The 17,500-nt window shown below is 35.5% G+C and overlaps 2 protein-coding genes across 3 annotated transcripts in view; one reads left to right on the forward strand and one right to left on the reverse strand.

Moving 5' to 3' along the window:
• MAP3K19 (mitogen-activated protein kinase kinase kinase 19) overlaps positions 1 to 13,330 on the forward strand; it is a 16,861-nt gene extending 3,531 nt beyond the window's left edge. Inside the window, exons 2-9 of the mRNA XM_085320916.1 lie at positions 1,014 to 1,084; positions 1,523 to 1,607; positions 2,445 to 2,686; positions 3,360 to 3,403; positions 5,608 to 8,070; positions 9,358 to 9,507; positions 9,707 to 10,404; positions 11,910 to 13,330. Of these exons, the coding sequence (XP_085177042.1) occupies positions 1,045 to 1,084; positions 1,523 to 1,607; positions 2,445 to 2,686; positions 3,360 to 3,403; positions 5,608 to 8,070; positions 9,358 to 9,507; positions 9,707 to 10,404; positions 11,910 to 11,976 (3,789 nt within the window). The 5' untranslated portion in view covers positions 1,014 to 1,044 and the 3' untranslated portion in view covers positions 11,977 to 13,330. The remainder of the gene's footprint in view (positions 1 to 1,013; positions 1,085 to 1,522; positions 1,608 to 2,444; positions 2,687 to 3,359; positions 3,404 to 5,607; positions 8,071 to 9,357; positions 9,508 to 9,706; positions 10,405 to 11,909) is intronic.
• Positions 13,331 to 16,302: 2,972 nt separating this feature from the next.
• The window catches only part of CCNT2 (cyclin T2), a 25,994-nt gene continuing 24,796 nt past the window's right edge, over positions 16,303 to 17,500 (reverse strand). For both annotated transcript variants that reach the window (XM_085320918.1, XM_085320917.1), the window contains one exon: positions 16,303 to 17,500. This exon is cut by the window's right edge and continues 2,943 nt beyond it. The gene's annotated coding sequence lies outside the window, so the exon portion shown is untranslated.

Here is a 17,500-nt window from a genome sequence, read left to right on the forward strand (position 1 = left end):
CTGGGCACCTGCACTAGGTGACTCAGCTGAAGCAGGGGGTTGGACCAGGCAATCTCCAGCGCTGCCTGCCAGCCTCAGCCTTCAGTGGTTCTCTCCTTCCACATGTAGCACACTAGCAGTTTGAGTGTAGGCATTCAGACAGTTTTGAGCGATCACTGAAGCCCTAGTTCTTCTCTAGGTTATTGCTCTTTTTGGAAAGACTCTACAGGTCACCTGCCTGCCTGTGTCAGTCATATGAAGTCACTGCAGGGACAGATGAGCTACATGGTGGCACCTGAGCTGGTCATAGTGTGGATGGTTGGCATAGGTTCATGTCTTCTCCCTGCTATGTCTTGAAGTTAAAGCTAGTACCTCAGTCTGCTTCTGTGCAAAATTCCTGTCCAAACTCTAAATASTACAAAATTCCAGTTGCATTTTCATATTCTCAAATGTTAATTCTTCATGTGGTGTATTTTGTTTGTGTATATAATACTTCAAATAAGACCAAAGTAAAAGGAAAATTGTTAACTTGTTGGTGTTTCTGTTTTGCACGATATTTAACAGATTGCTTTTAAATTTTGAAATAATCATATGCTTTTGTAAAACACAATAATTGCAATAAAATATTTCTGTTCTGTTTAGTATAATTTTGAGTCAATCAATTATATTTTAATAGATGTGATTCTGTAAAATAAAAACACTGGCATATATAAACTGCCTAAAACTTCATTTATATTATTTCTGATTTCCCAAATATAACTGTGTACAATACATTTTGTTTAGTATGCTTTTTACTCTAAACAATACAGGGTTTCCTAGAAATACTGAACATTACGTTAAATTTACAAACAAATTACACATATTTCAACAACCAGAAGTTAAAAGGATGTGGCATTGGATGGTAAGTTAAATTGTATTATTTTAATCAAGTACTACTTAAATGTTGCTATTGTCCTGATCCTGAAAAAAATGAAATATAAATATTGATTTATGCACATGARTTGGAAATCAATTCATGAAACATTTTTTTGCAGGTTTGGGGACCTTAATACATTGAAGGACAGTATGTGTGACAACAAACAAAATAAGAACAGAAGCAAAGAAGGTAGTCTAACCAAGGTTTATACATTTAAGGTGTACTGTAGGGGGAYTGGAAGAAGAGAAAGGACAATGCTAGCTTGAAATCTGATCACCTATCAAAATACGCAAAGAAATTTTGAAATCACACTCAGGCTTAATTTTCACCTTTGAGTAGCTGTGAGATTTGTTTTGCTTTTAATAACTTTCCAATTTTTAAACATTATAGTTTTTTAACGTTTCAGCAAGTATTTCTCTTATACTTCTGTTCTACTAAAATARGGACGTTAAAATAGGGGACAGAAAATATATATGCATCTTAGTTGTGTGAGATGGTCATAACATTTTTGTGATAGCTACATCATATATATCTTTGATAATATTTTAATAACTGAAAATAAGTGCATTTGCCTTCTTCAGTGAATTAAACTGCTTTTATAGTTGTAATWATAATGTACTGTTGCAGGTTGTCGAATTTTTGTTGCTCTTCAAAATGCAGATAAAATAATGAAAGAAATGCATCAATCATACAAAGCTCTGGAAAAGAACAAGTAAGTAGAGTGATTATTTAATTTGTAGTTGGGCATCCAAAAAGGGATGCAAAGCAGGAACTAGTCTGCAAGTAAAAAACATTTCCTTAGTGTCCTATAGTATATGCAGCTATATAGGTTGTATGGTGTTTCTTCCATCCCAGCATTAATTACTGGTCATTGCTGGAAGCAAGATACTGCACTAGGTGAATAGATTATTTGGTACAACATGAAAAATCTTGTGGTTTATGCCTCATGTTTTACCTTACATTTGACTTAATTGAAAACAGACAATTATCTTGCAAACACCTTTAGGAAAAATTTATAATATATTTTYCTACCTCTTTTTAATCAGATTTTTTTATCTTTTTGCGTTTTTGGATGTTTTATTCTTCAGAAAGTAGGTAGCAGATTTACATAGCTGGCCCACATGGCATCTATTCTTTAAGGCAGTTACTAGAATTTTTATAAATAACAGAGGGGYGTCTCACATTCACAGTTCTTCTAACAGATTTTTCTCGTTGTTCATGAAATCTATATGCTGGAAACAGTAATTCTTTGTCAAGAAGGGGAAGGTTCTTTGTCAGGAAGAGGAAGAACTGTTTTCCAGTTCTTATTGTTGYTTTGTCTAGTGTTTTTGTCATTAATTTTCACTTGTAGTCAATCCCTGGCAACCCAGTGAGATGCTGCCAGAGCACCCTAACCTACCGAATGGATCAAGAGAAAAAACTAACTCCATCATTTTTGGATTTTACAGACTTGTAGTTCATATTATTCCCCAGCCATATGATTGTTTAAATTGAGTAGGCCCCTTGCCTATTTTCACGCTATATTTTGTTCTTTATTTTTGCCTTTTAGTCAAGTAACAACAGTGTCCACACTGTGGCCAGAAAAACAAGTGACATGTTTACCAAATAAAAAAAAGTTAGCATTACAGATGAGACAGCACATGTTACCTTTCTTCCTGAAGAAAGAAGAGAACGTAAGATGTGGCTTTGACTTCAGCTTTCTGCTACAGGCCTCGTGTCCAGAATATAGCATTTCAAAATCACGTATGGATTTAGATGCATTTCAGATAATAAAAGCACAGATACAACAAAGTAAGTTCAATTCTAAAAGTCACAACTTTTAAACAAAGTTATGTATTGCTGTAAAGTCAGGTGGCAAAGCCTCAGAAGTTCTTTTTCTTTAAATTTTAAATTATCTTTATGTCTGATTTCTTCACATGCAGTAGGCTTCAGTTAYGTTGACCATCTTCTTTATGTGTGTGTGTGTACTGGAGGAATGAAGGAGGCAAAGAGAAGCAATGATACAGAGTATAAGAAAGGGACTTCACAATTCCTGTTACCCAGTATGGTGAAACTCTGGGCCTACAAAATAYATGATAAAATACTCAGTAACTGGAGTGGGACAAGGATGGCATCTCTCTCATTTTTTTCCTCATACTGACAAAAGTAATYAGCCACATGTGGAAGTTAGGAAACATCTGAAATTAAGTAGTAGTTAGTATTCCAAATTACTATAGTAAAATTATTCTAAATTTTCCACATTTCACTGTGTTCTATAAAAAAAGTAATTATAAAATTTGGTATTGCACTTGAATTTCAACTTATGACTTTTCTCTGCATAGCATTTTTATAGCCTAGTTCTGCAACTATGCATCAGATAGACTCTTAGTCCTCAGAACTCTACTTTTTGAAATTAAATTATGAATAGAAATTGTAGTCTGTTTAAGTRTACCAATCTAACATTTAATTTGTTTTAATTTTTAAGGGTTGAATATAACAGTGCTAAAAACCAGAAATAAGGAAATTGAGGTAAGATGGCATTACGTGTAAAACTGAACACTAAATTAAAAATATAATATTCCTTCAAAACTTTTAAAACAGTAATACGGAAGAAGTATAGATAGCTGCTTCTGCTTGCTTTTCAGCTTCGCAGATGAACATCAGGTATTTTTACATATATATATATATATATATATATATATATATCAGGAAATCTTCATATATATATATATGTATATATATATGACAACAAATTTGTCAGTAAAATGTTACATCAAGGATTCTTGGGAGTAGAGAGTTGGTAATTTAAAAAGTTACAGAGCCTTTCAAGGTGTAAGTATGTAAACTATTTTCAGGTGTGCACATCCTGTATGTTAGGTGTCCAGTTTAGCTGTATTAAAAAAATTCTTGTCTTGGGTAGTAATTGAAAATTGACATGAAATAGAATATGAAAARCAATTGATATTAGATGTTTGCTGAAACTTACTGGGTTAGCAAGTAAAAAATAAGGTCTCATAAATTATTAAACATATTTGACATGAAATTTTGCAGTAAGTATAAATAGGATTCCTGACAAACAGTTTTTGTAGTTACTTCTGAACTTTCAGTGCTGCTAGCAATTTTACTTGACTCACTGCTCACACTCAGTCAGCCCTAAAAGTTAGRAAAGATCAAACATACTATACTTAAGAAAAAATCATCTGGTCTTTATGGAAACTAATTAATAGTCATTAGTACAAAGGACTGTGTACTGAATCATCTGTCTAATGTAGTAGACCTGTTACAGAATACAATAGTGTTCACAGGAAAAAAGCAAGGAACTTAGAAATGATATTGTAAGTGCTGATAAAAGATCATAGGCTAGGGAGAAATAAACATTTCAGATTGAGGGTAGTGTTTAAGAAAAATTATTTATTTGACCTCAGTATGATTTAATACAGCTTTATTTCACGTGTTAGGATCTGCTGATTTCTAGASGCATATCATTTGGGATAAACTGAGCAACTGAGATTAARGACATGCAGACTAGACAAAGCTGACTGAACTGTAAATTTCAAAACAGCGTTCATTGCACTCCCTGGCACATTCAGACCTCAGTTTGCCTGGGAATACAAACAGAAATTTCCTGCAGATTGCAAATTGATTTTGACTATAGATGTGCAAATGAGTACTCAGAACATATGACTGAGTAATTATTTTATTGTATTCTTTTGCATATAAATATACAGTATATTCTTGTGGCTTATATTATTTCCTATAAATGAAAAATAAAAATAAATAATTTTCAGAAAATTATTTTTACCCTAATCATCTGAATAATCGCAACAAAGTACTCAAATTCTCAAATCTTCTGTTTCAAAGATATATAGTACCTTTCAGCTAACAGGAAGAGAAGAAAGAAGGAAGGAATAAAAAAATACATCCTGAACACAACTTACTTTTCAGTGAATGCCATATAAGAACTTTCCTTTGGATAACTTTCCAGTTAACTTCATTGACAGTGTAGTGAAGATTGTGCTAGCTTCCAACAAAAAACTCCTTGAGCAAGATCTGTGGCCCATCTAGCATGGTTCATGGAATTTTGTAAGAGTACATTGGACATATTGGGAAGCTATGTGTTCAGATTTATAATAATATCTTTTAAAACTTAGAAATAATCTTAAATAATTTCTCAATGGATCAGTTGTCATTCTGTAACAACATTATAATTTTTGCTTTTTAAAAATGGCTTGCATGAGATCTAATTTAGTTGGGAATATAATTACTAGTGTCAGGACACTCTTGGGTTAAATAAGTGATTTTAAACATCAGCATAAGAATGGCTTTCTCATTCAGTGAAAGTGCACAGCAAGAAAGAAATTTTGGTACATTAAATCACTGATCAGCCTTTGAATTCCTGTAGCAAATAYGCACGAATCATGTAACTAAGTCGTAACTATTAAGGGATGAGATATATGACAAATGTATATGTACAAAACTTCTTATTTTAATATCATAAGTAGCGACATGTGCTTCATAGCAAAGAACTAGTTTCCCTACTGTCGAATACTTAGAAATAATTGTGGATGTGAGAAAAATCGCATCTTTTTCTCAGGGCATTGCTATTGCACTTCACAGTGGGTTAATTATGGGAAAATATCAAATATTTGGTGATGGGCTTTTTTTCTTATCCTACTTGGTTCTTATGTATTAGACTTTTATACGTATATGCTGTGTAACAAGTATTTTCACAGAAATTACAGTTTCGTCTGCCACCAGTGACTTCTCAGCCTGTAAGAACAATTCAACTTGCTCCTCTAGAAGGTAGTGTTGTCAACGAAAGCATCAACAACAGAAATATTTTGAATATTATGAATTCTATTGCTCTGCCTATAAAACCAACTGCTAAATTTTGTCAGTATCAATTAGACAATCTGTTGCACACTCAAAAGTCATCAGACCTGACTGTGGTTAGTATTTCTGATAAATTCACTCCAAGAAAAGACCTGTACTCCTTCAGCATGGATAATTGTTGTAAGTATCCTCAAGACAAGAAAGAAGAAAATGAAAACAATTTAAAATGGAAGGAAGCTGATGTAGCTACTAATACTGAAAAGAATGACCTGATGAAATATCAGCTTTCGGTTACCTGTAAGAATGTAGATATAATGACACAAGACAGATTTGGTGATGATAGTCATCCCTACTTGACCTCAGGTGATACTCAGATAAACTGTGGCATATTTACAGCCTTATGTCCTGTATCAAACAATGCAGATATCTTAAGAGATGGAAGTAATGAAAAACCCATGGAGAATTCCCTTAGAACTAGTGTAAAAGGAAATGCTACWGAGATGATACTAGATTCTAGGCCAGATGAAGATCCTGAGAGTATGGACCTTGTACTTGACAATCATGATTTGGATTTTTCCTGCACACATGAAATGATGGAAGCTTGCCATGTCTTAGAAGATCATTCTGTAACTGAAACATTTCCCAGAGTAGAAGTGCAAGATCCTTCTGGAAAGCAAATGGAAAATAGCATTTGTSTCTTAGAATTTGAAATAGAAAAAGAACCAATATCAGAAGTAACTGCAAAAGATCGAAGTAAACTTGTACMTCTTGTCCATGTTACACTCCCTGAACAGGAACCAGGAAGGGAACCACACATTGCTAAACWACCTACCAGAAAAAAGAGTGTCATCCGAAGCCTGCCTCCTCATGCTAGTCAGAGCTTCAACATTCTTGCCCGCCAAGAAAATGACAAAAGTAAAATAAAGGTAAATAGAAATAAATATTCATCTAAGTCTAAGATGAGGAGCAACATATCTGAAGACTTAATTATTTCTGATGAGAGTTCCACAAAATGTAGCACACACAAGATGAGTGCCAAGAGTCAGATTTTCCCATCTTTAGAACTGCCACATACGGAATCTGAGACTTCTCTAAAGTGTCAGAAGAAGATAAGTCAAGTAGACAGATACCATTTTGCCCAGAGCGCTCAGAAGTCTAAAAAGCAAGGATTACCCTGCAGTTGCAAAAATGCAGTTATATTAAATAAATCTGCCACTCCTCTTTCTCTGCCATGTGCGCAGTCTGCTTCAGGTTTTGTAGATCTGAAATACAGTGATATGTTCAGGAAAATAAATTCAAATGACAAAGGCCCAGGAATTTATGAAATGTTTGGAACTCCTGTCTATTCCCACATACGTGAACTTGATCAACATGAGAACAGGTTTTATAGAGATGTTTGTTCTGCTCCACCTGCAAGATGCACTGCTAACACTTGCAAATCTACCTGCAGTAAAGGAAGAGAGAGTAGCCGAATAAGAAATACTCAAAAGAGAATATATTCTAAGCCAAAGAAGACCATTCCTGACACTAAACGAAAGCAGAAAGGCTTAATTCTAAAAGGCCAAAGTACCGAGTTGAATGATAGCAACGTGGAGCAAGATAACGTAATAATTTCTAGTCCAGATTGTCCAATAAAAACTTCAGAGAGCCTAACACTGTTTCATGAAGACAAGGGCCATCAGCTTCCAGTTTTAGAGGAGTTTTCACGATCAACTGAGCAAAAYAAAAATTTTTCAAATTCAAACTTATCGACTATTAAGGAAGTATCTTTGGAGCAGTTTTTAGACATTCAGGATGTATCCAGCAGTCAGATATTTGCTACCTGTAATCAGAGTCCTCCTCAGTTCCATGATAAAGATTCAGAATGTGTTGCTCTAAATAGCAGTTTATTAACAACAGACCAGAACTTATGTGTACCCCAGCGCAGAGTGGATATGGATGACCGCAGAAGCCCAGAATCAAAACAGACATCCTGCAAGACTATAAATAAATGTGAAGCATTGCCCTCTTCAGATAGACCAGAATGTCAATCCTCTACAAAAGCATTAAATCAAAGTTGGGCAGACACACCTCAAAATAGTAATTTGCCAAATGAATTGACTCAGCCTTCAGTGATTCAGACAACATTTGTTACAAGCCCCATTTTCCAGACAAGTCAAAACATCCTGTCCTGGGCAGATAAKAAGGACCTGACTGATGACTTGCTTTGTTGTCTGGCAGCAGAATTGCTAGTGCTTGAAGAAAAAGACATCAGCTCTTCAGGAACAAAAAATGCAGGTCTGAAAGTGCAAAATACACATCTTGAAGAAGAAAGAAGCGTGGCRATTGGAGATGGCGAGACTGTAAACTGTGCTCTAAAGAAGGTAGTTGCTCATAACTTGCTATTTCCTTTGAGTGATGCTACAGCACAAGTTTGGATGAAAGATGAGTTTTAATATTAATGAAGAAAATAGTGGTCAATTAAGTAGTGGTAATAAGCAGTATGTGCGCATTAATGATCAAGTCTCTTTTTTTCTGGCCCAGCTGCCCACTAAATATCCCTGGAGGATGTGCATGTCAGAGACCACCTGTCAGGACACGAATCAGACTGTGCTTGGGCATGATAGGAAGAGCTGTCATGGCTGACATGAGCCATCAAGATAAACTGAAAAAAATGAAGTGAATAAATGGAAGGCGCTATTTCAGCCTAAGAGCATGTATTAAAAAAAAGCTTTTGCATTTTGACTAAGGCAAAAGCATTTGAGACCTTGACCGCTAAGGAATATGAAAAGAAACGACAAATGGGTCTTAGGTATCCAGTATCTTAAAGGGCAGCTCCTTGAGTCTCTGAGGCCCACCAGATACTGTTTTAGATAGGACTCCAAGTACTGGCTTATCAGACATGCTGTTTAGTTTATGTTCATTAAAATGTGCTTAAATTAAAACTGCTTAGATGAAAGATTCTGGTTCAAAATCAGAAGGCTTTTGGATTCTGCCACCCAGCTCGCTCAGCACCCACTCTGCTGTTTACACSTACCAATACTGCTTCTCCTTGACCTCTTCAGCTTTTTGTCTATTTAAATTACAGATCTATAAAGAATTTTTTTTCATTATATTTCACACTTATTCAGTATATTCTTTCACATTTCCTTATGCTTCTGCAGACAACGATGCAGCCTGTATCTCCATTCTCACTTCTCCTAGGAATTGATAGCTAGATGGAGAAATTGTTGTCCTTTTTTATCTTCCTGTAAAGTCATTTCTAAATTGTTTTCATCATGTTTGGTTTAAATATTTTTATCTAGAGCAAGCCTATAGTCATAGTCAACATTTAGCTTAGCAAACTGTAGCTATGTGGTGAAAAATAGGAAGCAGGTGCATATCATACTCATCTAAGTGTTCTCTTCACCTGACTTCATTTTATTGGTAAAAAACATGCCATGCTATAATGCCCTGGTTATACACTATTGTGATGAAYGCTTGAAACTATTTACATAGTTTTACACACTATAGCCATCATATCAGTGAGCTGGGTAAGGGGCCTATATAAAAAACAATAGAAGAGTCATGCTAGAAGATAAATTTACTCCTTATAAAAAAAGTAATGCTCATACAATACCTTTATTTTCCTCYGTGTCTTCTCCCCACACTGACCATCATCTTACAAGCAGAGCTACAGTGAAGCCTTTTTGGCATCAAATGAAGAAAGTGATCTGCTAAACTTTGAAGAATCTACTAAATCATCTGAAAGCAGTTTGACTAACAAGCAACCTATCATGTGGACGAGAGGTGAGGTGCTTGGAAAGGGAGCCTATGGCACGGTAAGTTGAAGTCTGAATATGTTTTAAGAGACACATCTCATAACTTATATCTGACATCTTATAACTGACTATTGTCCTATTCAATGAATAACATTTTGGATTATGTAAATGAGACCTAAACAAATGCAAAGATGCTTAAAAAAATTAAATATATTTTATAGTTCATGTTTCATTTTAATAAATGCTAGTGTCATTGCAGGTGTACTGTGGTCTGACAAGCCAGGGTCAATTAATAGCTGTGAAACAGGTTGTTTTGGACACCTCAGATCAACTGACTACAGAAAAGGAGTATCAGAAGTTGCAAGAGGAAGTTGATCTTTTGAAGACATTGAATCATATCAACATTGTAACTTATTTAGGAACTTGTCTGGAAGACAACATTGTAAGCATTTTCATGGAATTTGTTCCTGGTGGTTCAGTTTCTAGTATTATTAATCGTTTTGGTCCATTGCCAGAAACTGTCCTTTGTAAATACACAAAACAAATTCTACAAGGGGTTGCATACTTGCATGACAATTGTGTGGTACACAGGGATATCAAAGGCAATAATGTTATGCTCATGCCAGATGGTATAGTGAAGCTAATTGACTTTGGCTGTGCCAAGCGTTTAGCTTGGGCAAGCCTCAGTGGCACACACAGTGAGATGCTTAAGTCTGTTCACGGGACTCCATACTGGATGGCACCAGAAGTTATTAATGAGTCTGGATATGGAAGAAAATCAGACATCTGGAGTGTGGGCTGCACCGTATTCGAGATGGCAACGGGAAAACCACCACTGGCCTCCATGGACAGGGTAGCAGCCATGTTCTATATCGGGGCCCACAGAGGACTGATGCCTTCCCTGCCTGATCGATTCTCCAGAACTGCAGCGGATTTTGTGCATGCATGTCTAACCAGGTATGTAGATTTTTAACTGAAAAAGGAAAGGAAAATGTCAGATAGTTTGAATAGTGGAGACTATTGATGGAAGCTTAGCTTACCTCCTAGATGGTACAACTGACTGTAGAACAATTTAAAATGTCTAGGTTTTTGAGCATTTCAGGAAAGCTTTAAAATAACAGTATGCATATAATAGTTTTACTGTCTATGATGGTATTGAACAAAAGTTCTGTTTTTTTTAGGCCTTATATTCAGCTCATAATTTTCCCTATGATTTTCAGGCATCTGCATTGCACCACTGAGTTTTAGATGACATGTTGGATTAATTTAAGTGAAAAGCCTTGCAGATAAGCTCTCCTRTTGGTTGAATCCTAGCCTACATCTAGCATGTTGTTTTCAGGACAGTATTCTAAAGGAAGAGTTTTTGCATAACACACTATTTTCTGCAGTAGAAAATTTGTTGCCACTGCCGGTACAGGAAATATATACTTTTTTGAAACAGAAAATTCTGTGTGTTTTGAAAGCTTCACCTCTCATAAGAATTATTTTTAAGCTGTTCATTTTGCTTTAAATATTGACTTTGTCCTGGATGTTTAAATGTACTATAGATCTTAAGAGCTAAGCTCCTGACCTCCACAGGTATTCTACTGAAATTAATAGTAGCCCTTTACCTAAAGACCACACTTGGACACTAGAGAGGTGTGTGTCAGCAAGTGGGTGAAACACTTGTCTTGGAGGCCAGAAATCTGAAGTCTAATCCCTGTGGGAGTATTGTGAAACACAACAATATCCAGAAAAATCATTGACTGTAAACATAGACATAATATATATWTCCATATGGAGAGAATATTTTTAAAAGGTAAAATGAATTGTTAGATAGCAGGAAACATATAGATATAACCATTTTTAATAAAGCATTTATCCTTTAAAAATGCAGGATGCTCATACGGTGACAAAGTTTTAATATATGATCTCACCATGTCCTAAGATAAATGCCTACTTCATCCCATCTTTCCCACTAGCTTATTATTTAAGAAATTGATGTCTTTATGATCTTCCTGTCTCCATTTCCTCCAAACTGATGGTTGAAAACACCCAAACCCCTTGGTTCTAGCCTTACTGTAATTCCAAATGAGCTCCTTAACAAGAATTTGGTTGATTGGAAATGACAGAACAGCTTCAGCTATAGTAAAGAAAAAAAAAAGTATTGACTGACAACAGCTCAAACAGATAATTGTTACCTTCCTTAAAGACATTTTTGGAGTACCTGAAATAGCCACATTAGCAGAATATCCAAAGTTTAGGAGAGATTTAGAGGAATAAAGAAGTATTTCTGTAATAAACTATTTTACTTTTATAATTCATAAATACCAACAGTTTCTTCCCATAAATCCTGCTTAAAAAAAACAAACCAACCAACCAAMCAAACAAAAAAACCCAACTAAGCTTGTGTTTAGATTTTATAAACAATTACGTCACAGACATGCATGTTCATGTACTGATTTTTCAAACCCTTAATGCAGAGATCAACATGAACGCCCTTCTGCTCTGCAGTTGCTGGAACATCCCTTTGTGAAAGGAAGACAGTGAATTTTTCAAAACTCTTGCCAAATGAGTATATATTTTCCATATAAAACATGTTTCCACTTGTCAAAAAGATCAAATGGAACTGGACTTAAAAGTGACAAGCATAAATTAGAAATAAATTGTGCATGAGAAGTCTATTATTAGATGGCAACATGATTAAACTAACTTTATTTTCAACATATATGCTCATTGCAGTGGGCATTCATTCAGGACCATGTGTTAAAAAGAAAATAAAAATAATAAAAAAGAAAACAATCAGCAGTTAATGGAAAATGGAAAAAAGGTAACTTGGGAATGCCATTTTGTCTGTAAATCCTATGCTATCAGCAGACAGCATTGCAGGTGCCAAAAGCCCTGTGCTCATAGCACAAATAAAGCAGGTAGCTTAGGGCTGTGTGCAGGTGGATTTTGAATATCTCCAAGGATGGAGGCTCCACAGCCTTTGTGGGCAATCTGTTGCTGTGCTCAGTCTAACAGTAAAACAAGCTTTTCCCATGCACTTAAATGGAACTTGTATTTAAATCTATGTTCATTGCCTCTTGTCCTGTCACTGGACACCATTAAGAAGAGTCTGGCTGCTTCTTTTTCACTCCCTTCCATCAAGTTTTTGTATACATTGGTAAGACCCTTCCTCACTGTCCTCGCTGCCCCCCTCCAAGTCATCTCTTCTCCAGGCTGAACAGTCCCAGCTCCCAGCCTCTCCTCCTATGTCAGGTGCTTCAATCCCTTAGTCATCTTCATGGTGCTTCACTGGACTCACTGTTTGAATCACTAAATGGTCTACAGCCATTTTGAATATCTTTGACCTGAACAGAACAGTGAATTCAAACTATTTTGAAAAATATTTAAGTTAGCATTGTAATTAGATGGTATGTGATAGTCTTGACCTGCACTGGGGAAAATAAATTTTACAGTTAGCATAGCTAGCTACTATTAACAGCTCCATCAGATTAAATAAAACTCAAAGAACACTTGATGTTATAATCAATAAAACAAAGATTTAGGTTAAAACAGGTATTTAGACTGTCCTCTTTGTGATGAGGTGTCTTCCTGAATACTTTTTATATTCATGATTTCAGGAGAGTGAGACACTGTACAAACCATCAAAACACTGTGAATCTTATGTCTTTGCGAGCACCTAAGTTCCAGGACCGAACACAGTAAAACTCAGCTCTGCAACTGTTGAGGATTGAGACCTCACCAGTTCCAGACCCTGACTCCAGTGCCAGCAGAAATATAAAAAGTAGTGTTCTACAAAATGGAAAGAAGGAATGCAGCAACAAAGTTTCAATTCCTCTTTCCCCATGGAGTTAAACATTGTAGTTACTTAAATCACTTCCAAATTTTATTCCAGTAGTCTGACTTTAGAACATTGTTTGGTTTAAACCTTAAAAAAAAAAAAAAAAAAAAAAAAAAAAGTGAGGCGAAAGTAGTACTTCTAGTAAAATTCTTTATTAATATTTTCTATAGGTATAATGTCACATGATAACAATGAGACACCATTATGCGAGTACAAGAGAAATTCTAACATCACAGTCATTTTCTAATTCAAACAGTTGTCAGTTCCAGTTTGAAGATACTGCTTGATCCTTTTGCCAAAAATCCATGGGAACTTGAACATCTTCATGTTAAAGTAACTTGCGGAATAAAGGTAGGAGCCCTGACATACGATCTGAAGTGGGATGTACATAATTCCATTGTGTATATTAATTCTTCTCAGCTTGTGTTTCCAATGAGACTGCAAAGTAAATATGACCATTTAATTAGCATGAAATGATACTGAGAGGACAATCATAAATAGGGGAGGAAACAAGAATGCTTTAGGATGTGCAGCTAATTAAGCTAAAACTCCAAATTTAAGTTATAAAAAATGCTACACGTTATGCATGTATGTCTTATAAGAAAAACTATAATTTTTTTCATTGTTGGTAAAGTCTGAGAGTTCTCCAATATTAAAATTATTAGTTATTAGAATTTAAAGGTAATGTTCCTTCTAGCTAAGAACACTAAAATTAGTCTCCAACTGAAAAGGTTATAAAACATTAACCAGAGCATGTTTTGAAATATGAAAGTACATTTTTGTTTTTGTTTAACCAGATTTCAGAGGATAATGTTTAAGGCCAGGACTTAAAACATATTTGGTGGGGGTTAAACACATTGGAGACTAGGGGAGGGGTGGTTGCATCCCAGCCCCCCCCCCACACACACCCAAGGGGGCACAGCTAAAGAAATAAATACGTTAACTTAGTGTGTCTTGGGGCGCCRGACTGAGTCTGGTATAATAGAACATATTATAATATAAGTCTAAATTTGCATAGTCCTTACTTAAAGAGAGCACAGATTTTTCACAGTAAAATTCAGGTAATTTAGATATCTTTGTTAAAGTATGAAACTTAGTAAAGGAAAGAAGTGAGAAACTGCTTTAAGAAAAAGTTCTTTTCAATGAAAAGCAATAGTTTAGGGAAAAGGGACATAATTGCTTAGATAGGAATAGTAAGGCTTGACCTGCCATAAATACTATTNAAAAAAAAAAAAAAAAAAAAAAAAAAAAAAAAAAAAAAAGGCTGTGCCTTCCTTCAGTTCTGAAAAATACTGTCCAGGAGCAAAAGAGAAGGGAAGAAACCTTTATAAAGTATGCAGGCCATGACTGCTTTACTTAATGCAGGTTTCCTCAGGATTTTAGAGTTAAAATCAAGAATATGAAAATACCTGTCCTTTTATCTTTGTAGTGGATACCTAGTATTTCTTTTATGCAGTCAGTTGTAAAGCTCAGAACTATCGTTCAAATCTCAGGAAAAGCTAGGTTTCTTCAGCATGCCAAGTCAACTGTTTTTGCTGATCTTGAAACTACAAACAGCTGTACTGAATAAAAATGTTTGTCTTGGAATGTATGCATCAGCTTTTCTTCTCGAGGAAGTTAACATCAAGCCCAGAAAACCCACAGTTTTTATAGATGATTCAGGTTCAAAAATAGTGCCAAGTTGTGCAGCTCCTCCACAAAGCTGAGTAGGAACCAGTGTCATTTTTAGAAACCTCCTCTCAATACTCTGGTTCCTCCGTGTAAGAAAAACCCCCAGTTACACTACAGCGAGGGCCAGGGAGCCCTCCTGAGGAAGGGTTTCCAAGTACATCAGGCAGAGCACCCTTCTTCCCAGATTCCTACCAGGGTTTGGGAAGGAGTCTTGGAGACATTCCCACAGCACCTCATGCCCTGTGACATCTTCAGAAGGTCACTTTCACAGGTATCATTAAAGAACACATCATCTTTGAAAATGGTGGTTGAAAATGCAGGAATATAAGAACGTAAATATAAGGGCTGGGGGAATCAATTAAGTATTTAAAAGAAAGGGTGAATTAGCTAGTTTGTTTTGGCTTAAGGYTTTAACACATTTAAAACTGATTATGGGAGCATGTATTTACATTCAAGTTAGAAAAAAAAAAATCGGAAACTATTTGCTTGCACCATGCCCTTTACGCAAAGCGAGGATAAGGGACTTTTCCCCTAGGGTCTTTCAAACATCTTTGTCCGGCCCTTGACATCCATTCCCTTCTGCCCTCCAACTGCCCCCACTCGCCCCCTGCCGCAACCCAACCCAACCCAGCCTTCCAGGCACCATCAGACACGGGCTTCCCCCCCCATGGCAGGGCAGAGGAGCATCTGCCTCTGTTAAGACAGAGTGCAAGGTTGCTACAGCTAGCATCTTGGGTGTGCAGATACTGTATAGCATGTGTTCCCAAACCTGATCACCATAATGTAAAGGAGCCAAAACCCCCAAATATGCTAAATTTTTGAGCCATTCAAAAGTTGTTTCATTTGATGAAAACCAGCAGTGTTTTGCCAATAACTGAAAAGGGATTTTCTCCACATTTACAGATAAAATTGGAAAATTAAACATAGGAAATGGGATAATTTCTGCAAAACAGAGGTGAGGTAGGGATTTTTATTGAAAATATTTTTTTTTAACAAGTCCTTAGAAATAAATTTGTTTCTAATCTCACACAAAGGGCTGTACCTCAAAAATTCAACTACGCTAATATGAAACATTTATATTTACAGTTAGCCAAAAGAATATACAGAACTGCCATCTTATGCATATACCGAAGTACCAGATCACAGTGACATTACTTCAGCACTTTCACCATTAGGAACAGAATTAAGATTCAGCATAAGAAAGAATCTCACTATTCTACAAACCTCGTATCTCACAAAAAGGGAATAGTTTTAGTAGTGTGGAAGCAAGGTCTCTATATAAGCTTAATTTTACAAATTACATAATGCATGTATTCAAGTTTATAACAAAAAACAACTAATCGGAGTGATGAACAGAGTAATATTATTGTCTATTAGCCTTTTATTGCACTTGTGAAGCTGATGCTGATCCCATTAATTTTCATTCAAACACTTCAACCAGGCTGCAATTCACACCATTCACTAATTTGCAGTGGGTTTCCACTAGGGAAAATCAGTGGTATTTTGTTGCATATCCTTTCCCTCCCTCCCTGTTGCCCCCCCACTGTCACCACATTAGTGTCAGACACAGCAATGACATGAATACAGTTTCACATATTTACAATTACATTAAAAAAAAACAAAAACAATGGGTTTTATGGACATCCTTTACAGATAAACCCCTCCCCCCCCAAAAAAAATCACAGTTTGGATCTCAATGTAGCATAGTAACATTTTGTCCACAAGTTTTCACAATTTCCTAGAATCAAAATAGGAAAGATATCTTTTGAAACAGCACCATAAGATGAAGACCTATGCTCTTTTTCAATTTTAGACAGGCACTAGTTACCATCCAGACATTTTAATTCCAAGTTATGACAGCAATTGCTATATTTACAGTACAATATATTGCTTATCCAGAGTGGCTGTATAAGATGCATTTCATGGCACAACTACTCAAACAGACTTGAAAAGAAAGTACTGTACTGCTCCAAAGAAAAATTAAGACAATTTACTGCTACTTCATCTCCTGTCTATCTGCCCTATAGAACACTTTATAATGTAGATTACATTTGTTAAAAATCAGACCTAAGAGTAGAGTCAAGATGAAAAAAAGAAATGGATTATAAAAAGGATAGAAAACGTTCAATAATGCAGGAAAAAAGTAACAAAGGTCTTTAAGTACATTTTGAATGTAGAAAAATAACCAAGTTGGTATGGATAAGACAGCTTTGAATTTTGTACATGGGCCAAGACTTAAGCTTAGACTTAGAAGATGCTATCAGTTTTCCATTTAAATATTCCTTAAATGTAAAAAAGTATTCATAGTTCAAATAAAACTTATTCAAGTAATTACAAGCGTTTGCATTACTGGAAACAGAGTATTACATAGTAATTGATATACCTGTAGTTACATAATATAGCAACTACAAACCAGGTAAATATTGAATAGTTTTTAATCTTTTAAAGCACGCCTTAGCAATATAAGTGAAAGGGCTAAGCTTCAGTTTTAATGTCTGAGCTTACAGAATTACGCAAGYACTAAGTTAATGAGGTGGCTTAGCAAAAATTTACTTC

The sequence above is a fragment of the Rhea americana genome, unplaced genomic scaffold, assembly GCF_003343005.1.
Source record: "Rhea americana isolate MKP2758 unplaced genomic scaffold, rheAme1 scaffold_67, whole genome shotgun sequence".
In the NCBI taxonomy this organism is placed as follows: Eukaryota; Metazoa; Chordata; class Aves; order Rheiformes; family Rheidae; genus Rhea; species Rhea americana.